Source organism: Podarcis muralis, chromosome 1 (assembly GCF_964188315.1).
Source record: "Podarcis muralis chromosome 1, rPodMur119.hap1.1, whole genome shotgun sequence".
NCBI classification, from domain to species: domain Eukaryota; kingdom Metazoa; phylum Chordata; class Lepidosauria; order Squamata; family Lacertidae; genus Podarcis; species Podarcis muralis.
This window is the reverse complement of record NC_135655.1, coordinates 34,675,411-34,699,970: the sequence shown is the minus strand read 5'-3', so window position 1 is coordinate 34,699,970 and position 24,560 is coordinate 34,675,411. Positions and strand designations below refer to the sequence as shown.

The window sequence follows — 24,560 nt, the reverse complement described above, 5'->3', positions numbered from 1 at the left end:
GAATATATAGTATTGAGCTCCTTTGAAGGAAGAGCAGGACATAATTTAAGAAAATAAAACAAAATAAATAAAATGGATGTTGTTTAGTCGTTTAGTCATGTCCGACTCTTCGTGACCCCATGGACCACAGCACACGCCAGGCACTCCTGTCTTCCACCGCCTCCCGCAGTTTGGTCAAACTCATGCGTACAACTCTGCGGTGAGTTGCGGCAGTTCTTGAAAACTGAGCTGCTCCAAAAAGTGCCATGGAGATTGTAGGAATAGCTCCCATTGCATGCATGAACACATCTCAAGTGTCCCCGGGTTGCTGGAGCTAGTGGTTACTGGCAGGCGTGTATGATAAGGTATCATTGGGGAAAGAATACAGAATGATACCGTGTGATTTGGCTCTGTAATGAACGCAGTCTGACAATTAGAAAATGGAAGCAGTGGCTCATTTTTCCTGTTTGGACAAAGGAATATGAGAATTAGTTGTGTCAGAAAGACTTTAGAATATATTGCTGTACATGTTGCCACTGTTTCAGTGCATATTGATGCACTTAACAGCAGCAGAAGAGTAGGAAATACACGACATAATAGTTCTGTATGCTTTTATCTTATATAAGTAAACCTCGCTGAAGCCCCCCAGTCCATTTTGTGGTGGGATTTCCCACCCGCCCTGTGTATTGTTTTGATCCTGCCTGAAGGTGAGCAACTGGGACCTGGCTATGGAATAATCAGTTGCTGTATTCAGGCCCAGGGAGAAATTTTCCTGCAGACAAATTGGGCCAGCCTGGAGGTTTCACCTGTTTCATAGCAATCATCACAGCTTCTTGGTGGATAAGGCATTGTGTGGTATCCTTGGCCGATTGGGTACCCTGCCAAAGGGGTGCAGGAACGGGTGCCTTTATCCAGGAGCCCCTCCGGGGGCTGAAGGCCATAGCACCCCTCCAAATTGGCAGTCCTAGTGGGATTGCCCTGATTTGATTAATGTCACAGGGTGACCTTAAGCCCAGGGTTGATGCAGCCTTTTAATCAATCAGCAGTCAGGTTGGTTGATTCCAGATACATACCCACTGCCTTTCCCAAAGCCTACATATGACATATTATGACAAGTGATGACTATTTCAGGTGTGTCCAATTGTTGTGTGACCACCGATGTGCAGGGCCTCTTGGACCTGAAAGAGGGAGGAACAGGGGCAGGTTGGAGTCATAATGGGGCAGGGCGGGCTTATGGGTGCTCTGCCAATTCACGCTTTGACCCAGAATGCAAACCCCCCAGCATCGGGGAGTTGCCTGTATTTTACCCCCCCCCCAACATGTTTCTCACTGCCTTTCTGCAAAAGAAGTTTCCAATCCAGAAATAGCTGGTGTGTTTCTGATTAATCTATATTACCGGTAATCACCATTTTTGTTCCCTTTCACTAGTTTCTGAGCTCTGCCTGATCTTGGCTAGTATAGCCATGCTGTTAAGGTTGAAATGTAGTGTGCACCTACTAGGGAGTAAGTCACATTGGATTCAGTAGGTTTTGCTTCTTAGTTGGCAGGCATAGGAAGGGTCAGTGGGCTGCATCTGTTCAAGGTGTGGTCACACCTGGCAAATGTAACTGGAAACACAAAAAGAAATGGTATTGAGGAAATATCCTCAGAGGTTTCGTAGGACATTAGAAAAGAGAACATTATTGTGTAAAGAGGGACACAGGTGGCGCTGTGGGTTAAAGCCTCAGCACCTAGGGCTTGCCGATCGAAAGGTCGGCGGTTCGAATCCCTGCGGCGGGGTGCGCTCCTGTCGTTCGGTCCCAGCGCCTGCCAACCTAGCAGTTCGAAAGCACCTTCGGGTGCAAGTAGATAAATAGGGACCGCTTACTAGCGGGAAGGTAAACGGTGTTCCGTGTGCTGCGCTGGCTCGCCAGATGCAGCTTGTCACGCTGGCCACGTGACCCGGAAGTGTCTGCGGACAGCACTGGCTCCCGGCCTATAGAGTGAGATGAGCGCACAACCCTAGAGTCTGGCAAGACTGGCCCGTACGGGCAGGGGTACCTTTACCTTTACCTTTATTGTGTAAAGAGACATGGGCAGATCAGATTATGTCTGGTCTGTGTCAGTTTTTGCATATGCTAATTCATTATTCCATCCCATCCCATTGCCACATTAATCTGCATATAAACAACAACAACAACACATGGACATTCATATTTAAATCCATATTTGTGAATGTGTTTTCTCACAAAATATGCCTTTCTAAATTTATTTTATTACGAAGTACACATTTATAAAGACACTACATCCTAAAATATGCATTTTAAACACATTTTGGGTTTTTTCTTTTTCTTTTGAGCCAAGAACTGCAAAGAAAAAATTAGAGTAGTGTGAAATCCAAAGGATAATTACATTCCAATACACATACTAGTCAGGGAGGTGTGAATTGGGTCAGTTTGCACTGGAATCCATAAAATAATGAATTTCTCAAACTTGCTTATGTGTAAATGCAATTATATGTAGATACTTCTGTAGGCCTGCAACTCAGTCCTAAGCATGGAGGTAAGTTCCACTGGGTACAATGGAACTTACTCTGAAGTCACTCCGCATAGAATTGAGACCTACTTTGTATTAAAATGACCTGAACCACTTCCACCCAAAAGAAAACGGTTCCGTGCTGCAAGTTGACATGCTTATATTTATGCAAGTGCATTGGAAGCAAATAAGATCCATACTTATCCTTACCTACAGTGGCATTAAATAGCTGGTGAGCTCAGGAGGAGAGGGGAAATCAGCATTTCCTGCAGCCTAAAGTGAGATTAGCAGTCCTGTTTCTTTTGTATTTTTGTCTGTCACTTTGTGACGTCTGGATGGCTGGCAGCACTGGCCCAGATGTTGGTATCAGGGTGGGGGAATACATTAGAAAGTGGGAAATTGCTGGATGACATGCAGTGGAGGGAAAGGAGGAGGAGGAACGAGCTCTGAGGATGGTGAAAGAGGGGAGTAAGGATTTGATACAAGCAGAAATGGGGAACCTGTGGCCCTCCATATGTTGTTGGACTTCAGCTCCCATCTTCCCTGACCTTTAGCCATCCTGGCTGAGGCTGATGGGAGTTGTGGTCCAACAGCATCTGGAGAGCCACAGATTCCTCATCCTTGGTGGAAGAGAGGAAAGGAAATAGCATGGAAAAGAGAGTGAACTAAGGGGGAAAGAGCTTGTCTGCGTGAGGGAGAAGCAGCCTGGTCACAGACACTAGGAACAGGAAGGAGCTCGATTTCATGCATCCTCCAGATGCCCCACCCCCACCCCGTCAAACTGGCAGGTAAAAATATAACTCTGAAGTCCTTTACTCCCACTTCTCTTAAGTCAAATTCACTTCAGTACCGAAATGCTGTTTCAGCTCCAGACATAATACTTGGGCTTTTGGCAAGAGTGACATCACTCTTGAGTAACACCCAGGATATTTCTCTGTGTTTTGAATAGAGCCAGTATGGTGTAGTGGTTAAGAGCGGTAGTCTCGTAATCTGGTGAACTGGGTTCGCTTCCCCGCTCCTCCACATGCAGCTGCTGGGTGACCTTGGGCCAGTCACACTTCTCTGAAGTCTCTCAGCCGCACCTCACAGAGTGTTTGTTGTGGGGGAGGAAGGGAAAGGAGAATGTTAGCCGCTTTGAGACTCCTTAAAAAGGGAGTGAAAGGTGGGATATCAAATCCAAACTCTTCTCTTCTTCTTCTTATGGGGGGGGGGGGACCCACCTGTGGTACTTAGCGGTGGAGGAAGCTGCTTGGGCACCTGGGGTGGCGCGCCCAGGGGTGGGGCGCACCACAGAGCCTCCGGAGTCTGCCGGCCTCCTCCCATTCAGCTGCCCTACAGGGGCACAGAAAAAGTTCAGGCCTCACTGTTTTGTTAGTTTTCTACATGCAGGAAAGCTGTGACAATGCTTTCTACGAACATGGGTTTTAAAACTATTTTAGGGTTTGTATGTTTTAAAATACTGTTGTAAATCTTTATTTTATTGTTTATCTTTTTGCAAATCTATTTGAGGGTTTTGTTTTTGTTTTTACACTCAAATGGCTTTTAACTTTCATGAAATAAATAAATATTTCAGCCTGATATGAAGCATGTTTCCTTAGAAGTTAGTTTCACTGAGTTTGGTGGTATTTACTTTTTGAGAAGTATGCTTAGGATTGTACTCTAGAGTTGGTACACTGTTGATTTAATAATGATATCCTAGGACACAAGAAAGAGATATGAAAAAGCAGAAAGTAAACCATAGTATCACTGCCTGGTCTCATCCACACTGTACATTTAAAGCTCACTGCTTCTGTTCAAGAGTCTTGTGAACTGTAGTTTACCTCTAACCAGAACTACATTTCCCAGAACCTTTAGCAAATTACCCAGGATTTTTAAGGGGAAGGCATGTACTTTAAGTGTGTGTATCTGGATGTGACCCAGTAGTGTTTTGTGGGTTAAATTTTTGTAAAATATGTTCCAGTACATATTGGTACACAGCAGTTACACTTTTCACGTGTTTCTTTTTTACAAACAGGAATCCTGTAATTTTTAAGAACAGAAGCTGTAGGAATACTTTAATTTGTGGTGATCCTGCTCTTCAGGCAAGAGATATATAATCTCTGCTTCACTCTAAATATTTGTCATTCGTTTTGCACCAAGTGTCTTGTGATCTTTTGTCTGGTCTCCCTGGTACTAAAACTGTAGAACCCATTTCAATCATACATGTTCAGCATGATCAGGCATCCTCAGAAAGGTCAGTGCTTTAATATCCAACTCCCACAATAGGAAATTTTAATTGCATGTGGCAGCCATTTCTTCCTCCCTCACAAATTCTTTCTCCCTCCCCATACATCTCTCCTTCAATATACAAATACTTTGTTCAAAAAGTGGTTCTAATTTCTTCCTTTTAAAAGTTCACCTTGGAGGTTTATATTGATGTATGTTTTATGTTTTCAGCCACAATAAGAATTAGAACAGGTTCAATGCAAGTCCCTAGCAATGCAGTCCTTTGTAAGAAGAAATTTAAAAAATGATACAGCTCCTCTTTGTAGGAGAAATATATGGGTTATTGCATACTTTCAATCCAGCGGCACAGAATACAAGTGACAAATATTTTGATATTGTTGAAGCGATGGAAAGTATTGCAAATGCATTTATCATATCAAATGTGAATATGGGGCTCTAGAAATCATGGAATTCAATAGAGGCATTTCTCCTGTTATAGTATATCTACTCTTCTTTTCAGCGTATCAACTCAGTGAAAGCTGTTTGCATAGATACCCTCCATACACTATCTGGAATTTAAAACCATCCAAGAGCTTCATGCCACAGCAGGTCATCAGACTATTAAAACCTTAATCCTAGTGAAGCCTAACATATAAATTAAAATAACCTATCCCTCTGGTTGACTTTCACTGTGCTAGCATTGCATGAAACATCAAACCACTTCCAACCAGTAGTTTTATCTGCACAGTAGACTTTACTGACAGATCTTCCTCTGCTTAGCTACTGTCACAATGTCAGGACTAAGCTAAGCCAGTGGTTCCCAATTAGCTAATTACTGAGGACTCTCTATTTTTTAAAAGCCAAGCCACGGACCCCCTACTTTTGAAAAATTCGATAGTTCTAGAAAGCAAAGCAATTTTTTGAACAAAATGTGGGGTATCCCCTAATAAGCAAAGGATTTTAGGTATACTAAAAAACAACAACAACCAGACAAGGGCTGAGCAATATCTGGTTTTCAGCATTATATATCAGCAGCTAAACATTGCAATATTCTGATATATCACAATGTTTGACATTGGAGATCAGGCATGGGCATGAGGGAAGGAGCAGTTGCAGAGATCGGATGGGTGGAGAGAGGAAAGGAAGTGGAGTTACCTCCACCTCATGGTCTGAGTGAGAGGGGATGGGGATTAAGCCGCAGTCAGTCAGCGGGGCAGCCAGTGAAGATGCAGTTGCACTGTGGCTGCTGCAGCTTTCCTGCTGACTAAGGAAAGCTGCTCTGCCTCAGTGCCAGGGGAAGGTAGTGCCCCAGTGCCTTGAAGTTAGGCCAATCAGCTGCCTCGTTCTCTGCCAGGGGAAGGCAGCGCCCTACAATGAGCTGCCCTGTTTTCCTTAAGTGTGAGGCATAGATGCCAGGTGCAGGGGCTCTGGGGGCTCCATCCCCCACAACATTCCCCATGAAGAGGCCTCGACTACTGCCTTGACTCTCTGCCACAGCACAGCTGAAGCTGAGTGTGAGGGAGCTGGCTGCTCCCTCTTGTGTGCAACCCACTGCTGCTGCCACCACTGCTTCCCCTCCCCTCTGCCCCTGGGTCAGACCTGACCCAAGAGAGGAGCTGCCGCTTGGAGCCAGGCTCCAATGAGGGAGCCTGTGGGGGGGGGGCACCAGGTTGCGACCCCTCGCAAAAATGCACCCAGGTGTGGGGTGTCAGCACACGTCGTGGGCATGCTGATGTCAGACACATGCAATCTTCTTGTGATATTGGCAGTGTCTAGAAATGGGCTGCCCTGCTCTCCCTTGTCCAAGGAGCGAAATCATTATCAAAATCATTATCGCAGTGTGGTTTCAAAACTGATTATGGCCAATATATTGAAAAATTGCACAGCGTTAAAACAGATCATAAAATCTGTGATATTACCATGCAAAAATGACCAAAAAAATAGTTGGGGGTGGAGGCAAGAGATGGGGCCACAGACCACTTGGGTGTGTTCCGTGGACCCCCAGGGGTCCCCACACCCCTAATTGGGAACCATTGCACTAAGCAATTCACCTCCATGTATGGTGATAAAATTGGCTTTGGGTGGGGGGAGACGAGACATAGATTAGCATTGTTCATTGTACACACTGTGCAACAGGCCGGTGAAAAGAGAATAAACAACTGAATAAGAATGAGTTTCAGGAAAACTGGCTTTAATATTATTGCTGCGTAATTTTGTTATTCGATCAATAACTTTTTCAAGTTTTTCAAGACATTGTTTTGTTGGACAAAGTGTTTGATTATCAGTTTATAAGCTTTTGTGTAACACACCTCTCAGGTGTTCAGATTGGCAGAGGGGTTCTGTTGGTTGTTTCACCGCCCTCAGTAGCTCGGGGTGGTGGTATCCCAGGAGAGGCAAGGGCTATTGTGGAACTCCCTTCACACACAAGTGTGGGTGGCATCTTCATTATACAGCTTCTGGCAATGCTGAAGACACACCTCTTTACCCTGACACTTTAAATATATATTTTAGGACTCACCCTATTTATGTGGCTATAAATTGTTCAAAACTGTTTTTAACAGCATCTTTTAATTGTTTTAAGCAGCCCTGGGACCTTAGGGCAAAATTTGGGTTAACAACAACAACAACAGATTCATGGGCTAGTTACCTTGGACTGGAATCCCTGTTTCCACACTGGCCTTCCCTTTTAGCTTGAATGAAGCAGCCAGGACTCTTCTTTGCATAAGACAGTTTCACAAGAAATTTCCCTTTTATTTACGCTTTCTTCAGCCTTGCAAACTGGCAACCCCCAAAGCCTTAATCACATGATGTTCAGGGACGCGGACTTATAAAAAATATTGGGGGGGCCCGGGAAAGCTCATGAATAATAAATAAGCTCATGAATATGCAAATAAAGTGGCGCCGCCTCCTCGTGAGCGAATAGGGGAGAGCGTGCTGCGCCTATTAATCAGCTCCAAAGGAAATTGGGTGGAGCTTTTGCTCGGGAGGGAGGGCAGGAGGCATGCAGCCCGCCCCTCCCTGTGCATTTTGGGCTGGGGGAGGGGCGGCGATGGCGCTCTGCTGGAGGGGCGCCGGAGATTATTGGGGGGGCGGAGCCCCCCCAAACGAATTTTTGAGGGGGCTCGGGCCCCCTCAAGCCCCATGGAGTCGGTGCCTATGATGATGTTCCTGTTGGTCAGCTGACCATTAACTCAGCTGGCTTCACAATCAAAATTGGACCATGTACCTACTTCTGAAGATTCTTTGAAGTATAAAGGCCCATTACTCTTTTCTTTCCATTTACCATTTACTAAGATCTGTATCCAGCGCCATCCATACCTTGTGAGCCAGTGTGGTGTAGTGGTTAAGAATGGTAGACTTGTAATCTGGTGAACCGGATTCGCTTCCCTGCTCCTCCACATGCAGCTGCTGGGTGACCTTGGGCTAGTCACACTTCTCTGAAGTCTCTCAGCCCCACTCACCTCACAGAGTGTTTGTTGTGGGGGAGGAAGGGAAAGGAGAATGTTAGCCGCTTTGAGACTCCTTCGGGTAGTGATAAAGTAGGATATCAAATCCAAACTCTTCTTGCCATCCTTTGGGTTCTTTTTCTTCTGGATCACCCTCCCCGTTTCAATTATAACATTTTTCATATCTTTTATCTTCCATTTTCTGCATTTGTCCAGACCGTTGTGGGACCCATTCTGTTCCCTAATTTCAGTTACTATTGTTGGTTGATTCCCTAGTTCATGCAGTTCCTGATTCTTTTTAATTGTCTATATATTACATATTCATTATTTCCAGAAATCTTGTTACAGAGAGTGCAGAGCAAAAACAGCTTTCTGGTCATTTAAATTGTTCTCTATTTCACTGATGACATTTATTGGTTTTCCAAACAGAGCTAGGTTATCTAAAGCTAAAATACACTCCATATCACTTTGTATTTACATAGCAGGCCCAGGTCACTGTTGCTATTTTTTCTACAATAATTAGCAATGCTGAGCTCCATTTATTGGAGAAATTGTGGGTTGCTATAGTGACATTTTAGCAGTGATAAAACAGTAGGTGGGCCCTAAAGCCTCAAAGCCAATTCTCACTAAGGTACTTTTATGATGTTGTTGCATATTGAGAAGAACAAAGTTTGAGAGGGCTTTCTAATTCAATGGGATGCCATTTAAAAAGTTTATTAAATAACCAAACCAACCTTTAATAGTGATGTGTTCTAAATAGGTAATTGCTTTATGTAGATTCTTTGTAGCACAGCATATTTGTCACTATCTATTCTTTAGTCTGATGCAGTTTTAAAAAACATTGTCCAGTGGAGGTAGTACACACAGCTCGGAATGAGCAGGTTTCCTCTATTCTCAGTTCATCTCTCCTGTGTTCCACCCGCTTTGTGAGAAGTGCAACTCTCTGGCCTGCACATGGAAATTTATTTTGTACTTCTGTTCTGCCAAGGGGCAGAGGTTCTTTTTGGATTTGGACAAGGCAACAAAGCACACTGGGTCTGTTCTTTAATAAATATTACCAAGTGGTAATAAAGAACAAAGCAAAGCTTGCATCCTTTCCTTGGGCTGCCGGGAACCCCCTGAATGGCAGCGGACATGACTCCTAACAGCTGGTGTTCAGCACCTTGCTGGCTGTAGGTCTGCACTGGAGTTCAGATAACAGATGTGTTCTTGGGACTTATATTACATAATCACCTTTGGTATTTGGGTTGTACATCAGCAGCCTTGACAGTGTTTATATATTCTTACAAGACTGGAGAAGTGCTTCATGTATGGCAAGCGGCCAACATAGATAACTCTGAGACGAGCAGATACTTCTACCAGATGCCACTATGGGACTGTGCTAAGGCTAATCTAGAGATTAGAATTCCCACATGGTACCATTTCAGGGTATAATATATTTCACAGAAGACCAAGGAAGAAGCGGGATTAACTTCTTAAAAGTCGCAGTAGCCACAGGATCTCTGGGCATGCAAGCGGTATTGCTATATAACACCTGAAACTCCTCAGAATCTGCAATCTGCCAATACATCTCCCTAATACCATACCTGATGCATTCCCTGCCCTGTTGGACAGGTGAGGTTGGTTGGGAGACAGTCAGCTCCTCAGGCCCAGGAGAACGTTTGTGTGAGTATCCTGGCTCAGGCTCTGTGGGCGCTGGTGCTGTGGGGTCTGGTCCAGAAGACCCTCGCCAACCAGCAGTGGATTTAATGGTCCTCTGGCTCTTCAGTTAATGACTCTAAAGCCTCTAACTCTGCGTCTTTATCCCTGACTTGAGGGTCATCACACAAAGAGTCTTGTAGCACCTTAATACCTATCAAATTTGTTGCAGCATAAGTTTTTGTGGGCTACAGTTCATTGAATCAGGTACACAGAATGTCATCCTGAATTAGCAGACACCTGGTTACAAGGATTCAGAGAAAGAAAATAGCATTATCCGTAGGATAGAGGGAAATTAAATGCAACATCAAAGCTTAGATGTATGTAAAATGGTTACAGTGACCATTCATAAAATGGTGCCGATAAGCACCCTGACACTGGTTAATTCGTTATCATCCATTGTGGGATTAAAAAAAACCACAATCTCTATCCAAACTACAGGTGAGAGAATTGAACTTATTGATTAGTATCAGTTAGGCAGTTAGTTTACTTTGGTGCAGAAAGAGACAACTTACTTGGTGGGGTGCTATCCACATCGAGCTTGGCCTGCCTTTAGTAGGGTAAAATACCTTAGCAGTTTTTGACTGCTACATATATAAATTGGTGGCAGGCATTGTGCTCAAATTAATGCTTAGCTCCAGTTATAATATAATTATGTCTTAACAGTAGAAAATTCTAATTAAGATGATCTGTTTGCCAAGGAAAAGTTTAGTATATCAGCAAATCTATTTATCAGGAGTGAGTGGTTTTCCCACTGATTGGAGCCTGAATTATGAGGGGAGCATCACAGATGCAGGCTGCATTGGGCAAAGAACACAAGCACACATTTAAATCATGTATATCTTTCTTTTAACTGATGTAATTGTGAAATATGTTCTTTTTGCATTCATAATTAGGGAGTGGAACAGATGGTGAAGGCTTAGTTTAAAATAATCTGTCATTAAAATAGCCTAGCCTACTGGTAATCCTTCATTCTAACTGGAGTTTAGGTCAGAGTAACAGGATTTTTTTGTAGTGTTGACATATAGTGGAAGGAATTAGGGACTTCATGGATACTGTGTAACATATGAGGATGTTCCTTAGAAGGACACCGTAGTAAAATTTCAAGGTATATTCCTCTTTATAACCCAAAAAATACCTCAAAAATTGCAAGGACAAATTTTCCTTGGCAAGATGACCCTTCAACAAACTACGATAAACACTGAAGCCCTGATCCAGAGACCTTCACTGCAGTGGGCAAGGGTGCTGGGAATTTTAACTCTGTAAGGGGCAAATGACAGTTCCTAAGATTATTTGAGGAAAACATGTGGTTTGAAAGTGTGGTGTGTACTTCACCCCAGAAGCATTAGTCACATGCAAAAGATTATTATGGAACACTATGTACACTTTTAGAAAGTGAATAGGAAAACTGTTTTCAGGACCTAAACATGGTGGAAGATTTAGGGTAGACAAAAGGAAGTACCTCTACACATGACATATGGTTAAACTCTTAAATTCATTACCACAGGATGTGGGGATGGCTATAAACTTAGACAGCTTTGAAAGGGAATTAGAGATAAGGCTGTCAGTAGCTGTAGTCAAGCTACATTCTCTGGAATCAGAATGCTAGTCTGTGAGGAACAGTGGCAATAAAGCTATTGTGGCCATATCCTGATTGAGGACTTCCCATAGGCCAGGAATGGGAACTTGTGGCCTGCCAGATATTGTTGAGCTCCAGTTCCTATCAGCTCCAGCCAGCTTAGCCAGTGGTCAGGGATGATGGGAATTGCTGGCCAGCAACATATGTTCACATGTTCTCCACTCCTGTCATAGGCATCTGGTTGACCAGTGTTGGTAACAGGATGCTGGGCTAGGCGGACCTTATGTTCTTACAGATGCAGGTACTTCACCATCTTCAAGATCGAAAGCTTCTTTCCTTGACTGTCTAATAGGTATCAAAGGGGGTGTAGCTGAGAAGTTGGTTAATAGTTCATCAGCATATTAGTGCTCTGTACAGACGTGCTCAAGGTGACATGCAAAAGACAAAAAGAAAGAGCGGGCCATGCCAAAATAAATTGAAACACTAGAACCTCTGGAACCTCTGTGGTAGAGCAACAAGCACGACCAATAGCATTTTACACATCTGCCTTGCACATTATTCTAATTCACATAACATAAATTATAATTACTAGCATCATTATTTAGATATGCCACAGCTTCTCTTTACATCTGAAAATAATTTGCCTCCTGTCGACCATATAGACTTACTGAGATCTGACAAGGAAAATCTCCCATCATTGCTGTCTGACTCGCTTAGAGCTGTTTTCAGGAATAAGAAAACTGTCTCTGTTAATCAGATACTTGCATGCCTTAAAAGCATCTATTTTAGTAGTGTTTCCTCTCAGATTCCCCCCCCCCCCCTCAAACTGCTTTAGAAAAAAAAATTCAGCATGGTATTATGATAAATCTTCTTGAGGAGGGGCACGCATTAACATTTGTGTCGGTACTTTTTCATCTTAATCCAACCTTGTTTAATAATCAGAAAATTCTACATAGTGGGTAAGAAGATGTAATTAACTCTTTGACCCCAGAATCTTAATTGGCGCCTGTTGAAAACAGTGGGGCAGTTTGAAAAAAAGTAGCCTGTGGTGATTGAAACAGCATAATGCATAATGGTTTTCTCAAATCAAAATAAGAAAGTGCTGGGGGAACTCAGCTTTAATCACATGTTGTACATAGTTGGTAGGTGGAAGAGATCACAAAACAGGCCTCCTCCACCCCCAAACTGTAATGTTCAAACTTTGCCTATAAGAAATCCGCACTTTCTGTCTTCAGAAATTTGTGCTGGAGAGTTATAGCCCCACACCTTTCTAGTAAAGGGTGGTCCTTAACGTCATTGTAGATGACTAAAGTATAATTTACATCTTGATGAGACTAGCTCATAATAACAGGGCACCATGTAAATCCTTAGCATTACTCACAGCTTCTGCTACTGCTAAAGGTAGAAATGATCAATGATCATACAACAAATGTTACAGTTTGTTAAAAAATGGCATCTGTACTGAGCTGTGTATAAGATATTGAATCAGAGGTAAAATGCCCAGCATATAATGCTCTAATGAAAAACTCAGTGAGCTATATTTTCCCCCCTCAAGAAGGTATACTTCAAACATGTTGGGTGTTGGATATCCAGGATTTAAACAAATTTAGCAGCGTTGCCTCTTTTTTGCTCATATTGTTTTTTAGCCTGTCTGTCCCCACTTTCCGTGTTTTCCTATGCTGAGTTATGTTATCCAAGAAAATTCAGTGCCTCACTGATGAAGAGGGTCCATTGTAATAAGAGATCTAATGGATAGAAATTTAGACTCTGATAAAAAGCCTGTGGCGACATGTCAAAAATATAATCACAGCACAATTGTTACCAATATTTGTTAGCTGTGCAAATATTGCATGTACATTTCCCCTACTCAGAACACCTTTATATCCATCAAATAAGATTGTCAGTAAACATGAAGAGTGCAATTCTCAACCTGTGGCTCTGGCCTTGCTGGCTAGGGATGATGGGAGTTGTAGTCCAACAACATCTGGGGACCCATAGGTTGAGAACCGCTGGAAGCTATTACTCTTTTTTTAAGTATTTCCATCATCACCGTTAGATATTGCTCAGTTGGTTAGAGCATGGCGCTAATAATGCCAAGGTTGCAGGTTTGGTCCCTGTATGGGGCAGCAGCATATTCCTGCATTGCAGGGGTTAGACTAGATGATCCTCAGGGTCCCTTCCAACTCTACAATTCTTTGATTCTATGATCCCATCAGGGCTTTTTTTCAGCTGGAACTCAGGTCTGACACCTCTCAGGTGGGCACCATTGCCTTTCTAAGAGGGGGGAGGTGTTTGTGGTGAGTTCCAGCACCTCTTTGTCTAGAAAAATGGCACTGCCAATAAATGGCAATTTATCTACAATATAAATGGTTCAAACACTTTCTCTGCTTCAGTCTCCTGTTTGTTTTCTACATTTTAGTTCAAAGATCACTATTCTTACCTCAATCCCAACAAATAAACATATTACGAGCCTCTGGAACTCTATCCAGAGGTTCCTTCAAGCATGTGTGTCTGTGTCTCTTTCTCTAAATCTGTGGTAACTATCTAAGGGCTCCAATTAACCCATCTGTCTTGGTGCCATCAGTCTTATCTTCCTTGGTTTCTTCAGCATAAACTGTACTGGCTATGGAACCTCCTGCAATGATCGATAATAAGCCATGTTTTCTGATGATGCTGAGTGCATAGCAACCCCAAGAAGCTTGAAAGTGACCACAGTAGTACCATCACCCTCCGTACTATTGGTTAGGATATCATCAGCTCCTGTCTCAGCAGGGCTTTGTGTCACCACTGTTTAGTCGATTTATTTGTCTGATGGTCTGATGCTGTATCAATGAAGGGGAGGTTATAAATATATTAAATAAATAAATAAATGAGCATTATTATGCCCACAGCTGTAGTACCAGGAATGGCAACATTCTCAGAGGGATAGCCATGTTAGTTTGTTGCAGCAAATCTTGCACAGTGGTCCTCACTTCAAAATGACCAAATTGTGCAAAGATTAATACTATAATTCCATGGTGGCCTGTCCAACTGGGGTGTAAATGGCTCCTATAATTAGCAATGGATGAGTTCACAATTGGCCACTGATAATTTAACTGTTCTTACCGCTATGATGTCAAGGTTTGGAGAATCCAGCACTTGCAGAAGTATCTCAGGTACTATGGAAGATTCTCCTAAGTTCAAGGTAAACCTCTTCCAAAAAAATTTCAATGTACGAGCATTTTGTTCATTTTTGTACATCTGGTGTATTGCCATAGTTTTGCTCCCTGTTAAAGCCCAATATAATCCATTTCTTTGTGGGTTCGCATGCTGGCTCCCCATCCCCCATTCTCCCTCTTCTGGAGGATCTTTCATATTTTCTTTTCTTAGCACCTGGTGATATGCTTCTTTAATGGCCTTCTTACTGTGTTTTAGTTCTTTACAAAGTGAAAACACATTTATTTATTGCATTTTTGGAACTAAGATCTTCCTGGCAAAGTGCTGGAATGAAGTATTGCCCCACTTCCTACTCAGCAACGGAAGAAAGGAGAACTATAGATACCAATGGACAAAATACAGACATTTTGGAATTGTCTTTTAAAGGTGTAGCATATTATAAAGACCTGCTGCTCTGCAACCTTCCTTAATTTCAGCCACAGTTACCTGGGAACTCCACAGAAATGGAACACACTAATGGTTGATAGGATTAAGTTTACAGAATAGCAGTGCTTGATAGATTGCTCTCTAAATCTGGAAAAGTTTTGAGTGTGTCTTTAACAAACTTTAAAGTTGACCCAAATGTCACTTGAAATTGCTCACCAGTAATTGATATTAGCATTCAAGGTTCCTGTGGTAATCATCTGAAAAGAAATTATGATAATTTTCAAAATAAACTACTTGCATGGTAAAAATATTTTTGTTTGACTAAAATCTATGTAGATTTACATTTTTATTAATTCATAAATATAAATTGAAGATCCTTTCTTTAATATGACAACTTTACTGTTTGTTTTCCAATAAGTGGCTCATTCTGTTTCTGCCTCTTACATCAAAGAACTCTGAATACTTGCCAAAACGAGTTTCTTTTCATCATTGTGTTAGAAATTATTCAGGAAGCAAAGGAATAAAAACATTAAAACACACAGCGACTTATTGGTTCTGGAACAGAGTGAGATTACAGAAGACATTGTTTTCTCTAAGCACACACCAGTTGTTATTGTGTTATGATCACAACTGGAGCTGATCTGATCATAGATGGAATAAAATGACATCCTTTGAAATAAATCACTGCTCTTTTTCTCTGCTCCATCTGCTTCAGGTGTGGCTGCTCATGCCATAGACCATTGTAATGGTGGGCTGGATAAGAAGCCAATAAACAGACTGAATTCTGGCCAAATGAATGTGAGTGGTTGCTGGGTTCAGGGTATAGGTCAGTTGCCTGTTCTCGGGGGGTTGCACTCACTCTGAAGGGATACTCTTGGATCCAGCTATGTCTCTTGAGATCCATTTGGCCTCAGTGACTAAAAATGACCAATATTGGCTGATACACAAGCTGAAACTGTCCATGGTCCCAGATAACTTAGACACAGTGGCCAGGAATGGTCAAGATTGGACAAATCTTTCTGGGCCCTCACTTTAGGTTGGTAAGAAGCTGCAGCTGGTGCAAAATATAGTTGCTGGTTTGCTAGGTGGAACAACCTATCACCAGCATGGAACAGCCCTGTTAAAGGAATTGTTTTAGCTGCCAATAAAGCCTTGAACAATTGGGCACTGGGTTACCTGAGAGGCTGCCTTCTGTCATCCAGACCTGCCTGGTCACCAAAGGTCACATGTTCAATCCATCTCAGTGAAGGAAGCATCCTTTTGCATTTATGGATCCGCCCACCCTTCACTGAAATAAATGAGACATGGGGAGTGTGTCCTCCTTGATACTCCTTGACCTGGAGTTTTGGATATTTGATGATGTTGTCATCAGTATGTTGATAATGCAGGGATCTGTTTCTCCTTTGCGTTGTAAGGGGCGTGGTGGTTGGTGTGCTAAACTCATGCCTGACCTCATTAATGGGCTTGATGCGGGTCACCAAACTGAAGCTCAGTGCAGACAAGATGGAGACACTCTTAGAAGGCAATTCTCCTATCCAGATGGGTGTGGTGTGACCTGTTTCAGATGGGAGACACACAACATGAAGAAGCAGGTGTGCAGTTTGGGGATGCTCCTGGGTGGCCAGCACTGTTTGCCAATTTGTTTTTGAGTGCTGGTTTTGACCTAAATAGCCATGCATGTCTTGTGACCCCAGTACCTGAAGGACCACTTTTTCTCATATGAACACACATGGAACCTGAGGTCAATATCTGAGACCCTGTGTGCCCCAACCAAAACGATGAGCCTTTTCTGTGGCAACCCTCCAGTTGTGGAATGCCTTCCTGAGGGATGCTTGCCTGATGCCAACTTATCATCTTTCTGGCACCATTTTTATTCTCCCAGAAGTGGACATCATTAGTGGTCTGTTTTTGATATTTTAAAAAATAGTATTCATCCTTATGTGGGCTGGGTGGTTATTTTTATATTGTTGGCTGACTTTTTAGAGTTAACACTTTTAGTATATTTACTTTGATTTAATTTATTTTTTATCATATTTAGTGTGTGTGTTCGTTCTAAATCACTTCAGGGCTCTTTCTGTGTGAAGTGATTCATAGATTGATTATATTGAATTGAAAGTCCCGGGATCAATCCCTGGTGTCTCCAGGCTGGGCTGGAAAAAGCTCCATCCTGAAACCCCAGAGAATTGCTGTCAGTCAAAGTAGACAATACTAAGCTAGATGGACCAGTGGTCTGACTCAGTACAAAGGAGCTTCCTGTGTTCCTATAGAACATGGAAGGCTTGATCAGTGTAGAAAAACAGAGAGGAAAAGGAAATTCACTGAACTAACAAAGATCAGTAATGTTCAATCTTTTCAAAACTTGGAATTAATAAGGTGCCCAAAATATATCCTGCATTTTTAAATTTATTGCCCATCAGTTAATGAGAAAATAAATTGTGTAGACAAATTATCTATTATCAAATGGGCGGTATGCAGGGTATTTGTTTGTTTTTTTGCTGCATTTACTTTCAAGGCAGCTGAGGGGTTTTGTGGCGTGTCTCTTCTTTCATTCTATAAATCACCTCTCCGGTGGTCAACATTCTGCAGCCTTCCCAAAACCCCATGACATCCTCATTTGGGCTTTCCTGTACATTTGGGAAGCTGAGGAGGCTGTCTACTGTGTACTTGATAGCCAGTCATGGTTATTTCTTTAACGCGCAGCAAATTTACTTTTAAAGCTTTTTCTAAAAGGCCTTCCTTTAAAAGCAAGATCTTCCCATGGGCATCTGGGTGGCCACTGTGAGAACAAGGTGGGCCTAGGACCTGATCCAGCAGGACTATTCTTATATCTTGAGGTCACTTGGTAGCCAGACTTCTGACTACCTGCACTTGAAATAAAAGCCCAGGGGTAGGCTGCATAAGGTAACTTTTCCCATGGGCTTTTTTCAGATCAGGAAGTAGAGGCTGCAGAGGCCTGGAGGAATGTTTAATGGGAACACACACACACACACACACACACACACACACACACACACACACACACACACACACACCATGGCTACCTCACAACAATAAGGTAAGTTCAATACTGCATCAACCAAAATTATAAAGAAATTTTGAAGTGTGTTGCAAATGAGAGGGAAAAATTGAATCTGCTTTCACTGGAGAAGAAAACATTTGGATATTGGATATTGGCACAGCACTACCTGGAATTAATCCCATGTGGTTACATGGGGAGCCACTTTTAATGCTTTGTTTTATGTGTCCATCTTTCCATATCCTCTCTTTCATCTATTAACTGTCTCCTCCCTCTTCTTTTTTTGTAACGCACAAAATGGTGATGGCACATTATAGTTGCTCTGAAAACTTTTTAAGTAGTTGCATTACTCGGTTGTGAGTAGCACATTAACGAAACACGCAGCTGAGAATGTGGTACCTCGGGTTAAGAACTTAATTCGTTCTGGAGGTCTGTTCTTAACCTGAAACTGTTCTTAACCTGAGGTACCACTTTAGCTAATGGGGCCTGCTGCGCCGCTGCTGCACGATTTCTCTTCTCATCTGAAGCAAAGTTCTTAACCCGAGGTACTATTTCTGGGTTAGCGGAGTCTGTAACCTGAAGCGTATGTAACCCGAGGTACCACTGTATATATACTTGGTTCCTGAATGAAATGAACTCACTTGGGGCCATCTGTCCTCTCTGTTACCACCCAATTCACATCACCCTGCAAATTTTCCAGATTATTGTTACCGCAGCATTGGAGAGAACTCCCTGCAGGGTATCCACTAGGCCAGGGGTCAGCAACCCGCGGCTCCGGAGCCGCATGTGGCTCTTTTACACCTTTGCCGCGGCTCCGGGGCGGATACTAGCGAGGGGAGGAGTCGCATTGTGTGCCCCGACACTCCCCACTGTTTTAAATGTCACAATGGTTTTGCGGCTCCCAGTTTTTTTTTCTTCGGTCCAAGTGGCTCTTTTTGTCTTAAAGGTTGCAGACCCCTGCACTAGGCCTAAAACACTTCCAGGTGTCAGGTCCCTGAGAAACGGGGTTACAAAGGCTTTTTAGCAGCAATGCCACCGCAAATATGTGCAACGATGTCCCATGTGCCAGGATCCCTGGTAAGTGTAGTTCCCAGAGCTCCTAATGTCCCAGGTAAGAATTCAAGGAGCCCTGGAACCAGGGCCTTTTTCAGCTGGAACTCACTGGAACTCAGTTCTGGCATCTCTCAGGTCGACACCATGGTCATTTTAAGAGAACAAGGGAGGCTTTCATGATGAGTTCTGGCTCATACTTTTCTAGAAAAATAGCATTGCCGGCAATCCTAGCACCTGAGATACTGTTGGGGTAGCATTCTTGGCTCTGTTGTGAAGCCTCTCCATAGGAACCTTGCTGCCCTTTGTTGTTAGTGCTGGCCAGTACTTTTTTTTTCCTTAAAAAAATGTTTAGGGGTAGATACGTTCATTTTCCTACTCATATTGAAACACAGTGGTACCTCTGGTTGCAAACGGGATCCGTTCCGGAGCCCCGTTCGCATCATGAGCAGAATGCAACCCGCGTCTGCGCGTGTGCGGGTCACGATTCACGGGATGCAACCTGAAAAGATTTAACCTGAAGCATCTTTAACCCGAGGTATGACTCAGTGAGGCCAAACTTGGATTCACAAAATATTTAGGCGTATGCGACCCCAGGGGGAAAAAGCACTGGTACTGGCTATAATTGGGGGGAAAGGCGGGATTGGTGGAAAGCACCTTGCAGTGTTGAACAACAACAACAACAACAACAACAACAACAACAACAACAACAAATTTTTATTTGTATCCCGCCCAGCCGAGGCCGGGCTCAGAGCGGCTAACATCATAAAAACAACACAATAAGCATAAAAACAGACATCAATTAATTAAAATACAGCCTCAGGTACTCCTGGAAAGCAATACAGAGGCTGCACCATAGAATTGGAAGGAATAGAGTTGGAAGGGATCCCAAGGGTAATCTAGTCCAACCCTCTGCAATGCAGGAATCACACTAAAGGATCTGTGACGGATGGCCATCTTTTTAAAAACCTCCAGTGAAAAGAGGCCACCACATTCCAAGGTGGAACATGCATCAGTGTTCCTAATCATTTAATTAAGTCCACAATAGGTCCCAAACTTTGCATTGGGTTCCGGAATGGATTCCGCCCCCGCTCCCCAATTCTGTATTTAGGAGAGTGTTCACCTAAATTGTATGGATAACAAACTATCACTTTAAGACAAATGCAGTAAATAAAAAAATTAAGTATATTCCTGATGAATATGTACCCACAAGTATAGATTCAGTGTGCTGTGCTGTGGTGTTTCAGTTAGGAATAAGTCCTTTTGTTTGTTCATTGATTATATGTTTCATGTGGCTTCCAAAAATGTGTATATAACATGTTCTTTAATAAAATATTTTGGCAACCATATCTAAAGCCTTACACCTGCCAGAATATAATTTATAAACGTACAAGCTGACATTGAAGAGATTAAATTCACAAGATTTCTATGGTCTCCAGGTGTGAACATATTTGACAGTAATCTGTTGATTGGTTTTGTTTATGCTCACACAAAAATGTGTGTGGGTGAATTTGTGAATGAAGAGGAGGCCCATAATCCTCTGTTAATTAGCAAATTTCTGCAATCCACAGTGTTCTTCTCATCTCCATTTTTCTGCAAGGAAACTCCTTTCATTTCTGCACTGAACAGAAATAAAGTGTTAAGAATGGCAATGTATGTTAATTTCAATATTTCCATAATGAGAATAGAGTGAATGTGCGATGCCTGTGCTTTATCTGTTAGTGAAATATATCCCCATATAACAAACTTCTCACTTTTTTTCTTATTTTGCAGTCACTGGATGGATTTGTATTTGCACTAAATCAAGAGGGGAAATTTTTGTACATTTCGGAAACCGTCTCCATCTATCTAGGCCTATCCCAAGTAAGTAGACCATTTAATGGCACAAGTTCCACTCCTGTGCTCAGTAATCTATTTGGCAACATTTCGCATGTTATTGAATTTATACTTTAATGACTGTGTTTTATCCACCCTAGAAAATCATTGAGAAATGTGAGTTGGTATAGAATGTTCAAATGGATTTTTTAAAAAAATCCCAAGCTAGAAAAAAACTTTTTCTGCCCACTAAGGATCATTATTAATTTATTGAGAACAAATGAAGTTTCTTTTCTCAATTGTTTTGAACTTTAAACCTCAGTACCTGGTAGGAAAGGGACACACTAATAGTACTTCCCTTGTGTCCTATTACTGGATGTTTATGGAGTACCCTGCATTATCCAGGGAGCTGACACAATGACAGGGAGTCATTTGGAGTCAAGAAATGCTGAAAGAGACCATTAAAATGACTCGCAGGGAGGGTTTCAACAAGGACACATTCTGCTGCTTCCGCACATGTTCCGTAAATCTGCAGAGGACATATTTTCATATAGCACTTGTACTTTAATTATTGTTGTTCCATTACTGACATATTTTGAAATCTAAGATTATAGGGGAATAGAAGTATTACTTTTGGTTTTATCTCGAATGGCTGAGCTCTCAGTAGCATTTGCTACATGGTATACTGGAACCATCCTGATACGATTCTGGGAGACTTCTCGAACAATGAGTTGCAAAGTAGGATGCTATGCCTCCTGTTTAGCTACCCTTGAGGAACTCCACAGTTGTGCTAATGCTTGTGTCTTACTGTTTGGGATTGGGCACCCATCTTGCATTTCTTGCCGTGGTTGTTAGGAGACCCCTTCTCAGGACTAGAACTTTTTAATAACTTCGTTATTTCGTTGCACCTAAACTAAGCTGAAAGTGGTAACCTGAAGTAATGAAAAGGGATAGCCAAATAATTGGTGTGGCAGGAAAAAAAAGATTCAAATAGGGTTTGAGACAATGGAATTGCAGCCATTAACTCCTAAAAGAAAATGGTGGTATCTATGTAGCACACATTAATTATGTGTTTATACTAGTTATATGGAAGTTCTGTCAAACAAAACAAGAGAACCGGGGGGGCGGGGGCGGATGAGGGTTTGTTAATTCAATATTGGTATTGAATTTTCCTGAAGTCCTCAGTTTCGTAATGAATTAAAATCTCTTCTTTGGCCTGTTTATAAACCAACATCAGAAGTTTCATATTTCGTAACAAAGCCACATGGTTGTTAATGCGCTTTTTAAATGAAAAACCACACAGGATTGTAATGTTTATTATTGTCTTGTGTTCATATTAACGTGTTTTATGCATGGTGTCTAACAAAGTTTAATAAACCAGCAAAGAAGAAGGATGAATAATTAGTTTAAACAGGTAAATGCTAATTAGGGAACTCCTGAAAGGCATCCATTATACACTAGCTTAAAACAAATTTTACAGCCCTGGTTAGTGGAGTAATCCAAATTCTGTCAAGGCAACTGCATTTTCTGTAATTGAGATGTGTATGTTTGCTTTGCATAACAGATGGCTCTGTATGCTTAGACTGATAGCTAGGAAAATAATAATTGCATTATTCCAGCCAAAAGAATATTAGCTCTTGGGTTGGGGCCATTTCAGGCAGTCCTCCTGCCAGCACAGCATATGCACATATATGGATTCGATTTTCAAGGAAATTGATGCATCTGGAATAGTGTGGCCATCTGAAATATCATCTGTTCAAGGAAAAAGTTGGCTTTAACCCTGTCCTAGTCCTTGTTAAAGCATTCTTCTATGCTCAGCAGCAGCAGCAGCAGCAGTAGTCGTCAGACATTATTAGGCTACATACAGACTTCTTCATTCAGCGTCTAGACTTAAGGGATAGGTTTCTGATTTTCTGATTATAAATAGTAAGTCTGAACATCGCATACTGCCAAGCATGCAAAAAGAAACACCTCTTTGTTATTAATCAGTGCATTAGTCAAAAATATACGATTACAAAAAGATTGTGCCCATTATTACTGCTAGATCAAGTGAAATCGGCTTGCTGAGCTCAAATACTTTGGTTGGGAAAGTGAAAAGCAAAACACAGTGTACTCATAAAGCGCTGTAAACCAATATGATGTTTTCTAAGGGCACGTCCATAGGTGACTATTTCAGAGTGTTACAAAAGCATATTAGCTTTTGTGAAACAGTCCTGCAATCCCTAATCCAAAGGCAATAACATGATATTCAATTCAGATGTAAGAAATGTGTCTTCTGCAGTGGGGAATAGTCATCATGCTCCCAGGTCCATTTTTCAAGAAGTTTAGAGGATGTACACACCAGCATACTGTACACAGACTGCCAAAGCAGAGTAACTGAAGCTCATTGCTCTCAACACAGAATTTCAAAGCTTCTTGTCCTTAGCCACACCTGCAGCTAAAATCGGCCACTGAGATATGAAAGCTTGATGCTGAAAGGGTTTATATCCACACTTAAGACCAGCCAGTAAGCTGGTGTTAGGATCGCAGCATGGAATCAGCTAGGGAATGAGGGATAGAATTAATTTTCTCCTTTTATTGCAATCCCCCCACACCCTTTGGTCCCTCAAGTACCCTCTCCCTTGTGTATCTGGGAATAATTTAAGAGTAAACAAAAGGGGGGGAATACAAAAAAAAAAATTGATGGCCTATCATTAGGTATGTCACAGATACTAGCCAGCAGGTGCCCATGAGACTTGCACAACTGCATTCCAAGCAACAGAGTGCAATCATACTGCTAACTGCAGGAAATAATTGCATTCTCCCAGTAGTATAGTGTGCTTACTACGTACTTGGTGAATAAGTAAATGTTCCTGGGGTGGACTACTTTTTTGAGGTAGGATCTTCAGTCCGGTGCAACAAATGAGTGGCGGCAGATGAGCTCCTCCAGCTCATATTTGGATTGGCGCTGAAATAAGCCCCAAACCAGAAAATAGCTAACTTATTTCCAATCCTATGTAAATGTGCCCCTTTGTCTTGTTCTCAAGCATAAACCTCCTCCTTCACTCCCATTGCATTGACCAGAGTGAAGCAGCAGTATAGCTCTGGCAGCAAACTGTGACAGCTCGCTGGGAGAATGAAGGAAGAGAGGAGGTCTCTCCCAACTTTGTAGCACCCTGGTCAGTGAAGTGGGAGGAAAGTAGAGGCAGCGGCTTGGTAGTGTGGGTTGGGTAGAGGGGGATTATTTTCTAGCTTGGATTAAAATCTGAGCCAGAAAAGAATGCAGGAATCATAATTCTCACCACTTACTTGAGTAAGCAATACAAATATCTGAGAGACTTACTTCAGAGCCCACAAATATGAGTCCTGCCAATCTAGCAGTTCGAAAGCACGTCAAAGTGCAAATAGATAAATAGGTACCACTCTGGCGGGACGGTAAACGGCATTTCCATGCGTTGCTCTGGTTCACCAGAAGTGGCTTAGTCGTGCTGGCCACATGACCCAGAAGCTGTATGCCGGCACCCTCAGCCAATAAAGCAAGATGAGCGCACAACCCCAGAGTCGTCCGTGACTGGACCTAACGGTCAGGGGTACCTTTACCTTTACCTTTTAACATAGCTCTATAAATGAGCAACAGATGCACATTTATTGTGCTGTAATATACTAGCAATGCGCCAGACGTTTAGAAAGGGGCAGT

General features: G+C 42.3%; 1 protein-coding gene across 13 annotated transcripts in view; it reads left to right on the top strand.

Moving 5' to 3' along the window:
* NPAS3 (neuronal PAS domain protein 3) overlaps positions 1-24,560 on the top strand; it is a 625,682-nt gene that overhangs the window by 385,337 nt on the left and 215,785 nt on the right. For all 13 annotated transcript variants that reach the window (XM_028720991.2, XM_028720989.2, XM_028720985.2 and 10 more), the window contains one exon: positions 20,843-20,932. In XM_028720991.2, the coding sequence (XP_028576824.1) occupies positions 20,843-20,932 (90 nt within the window). The remainder of the gene's footprint in view (positions 1-20,842; positions 20,933-24,560) is intronic.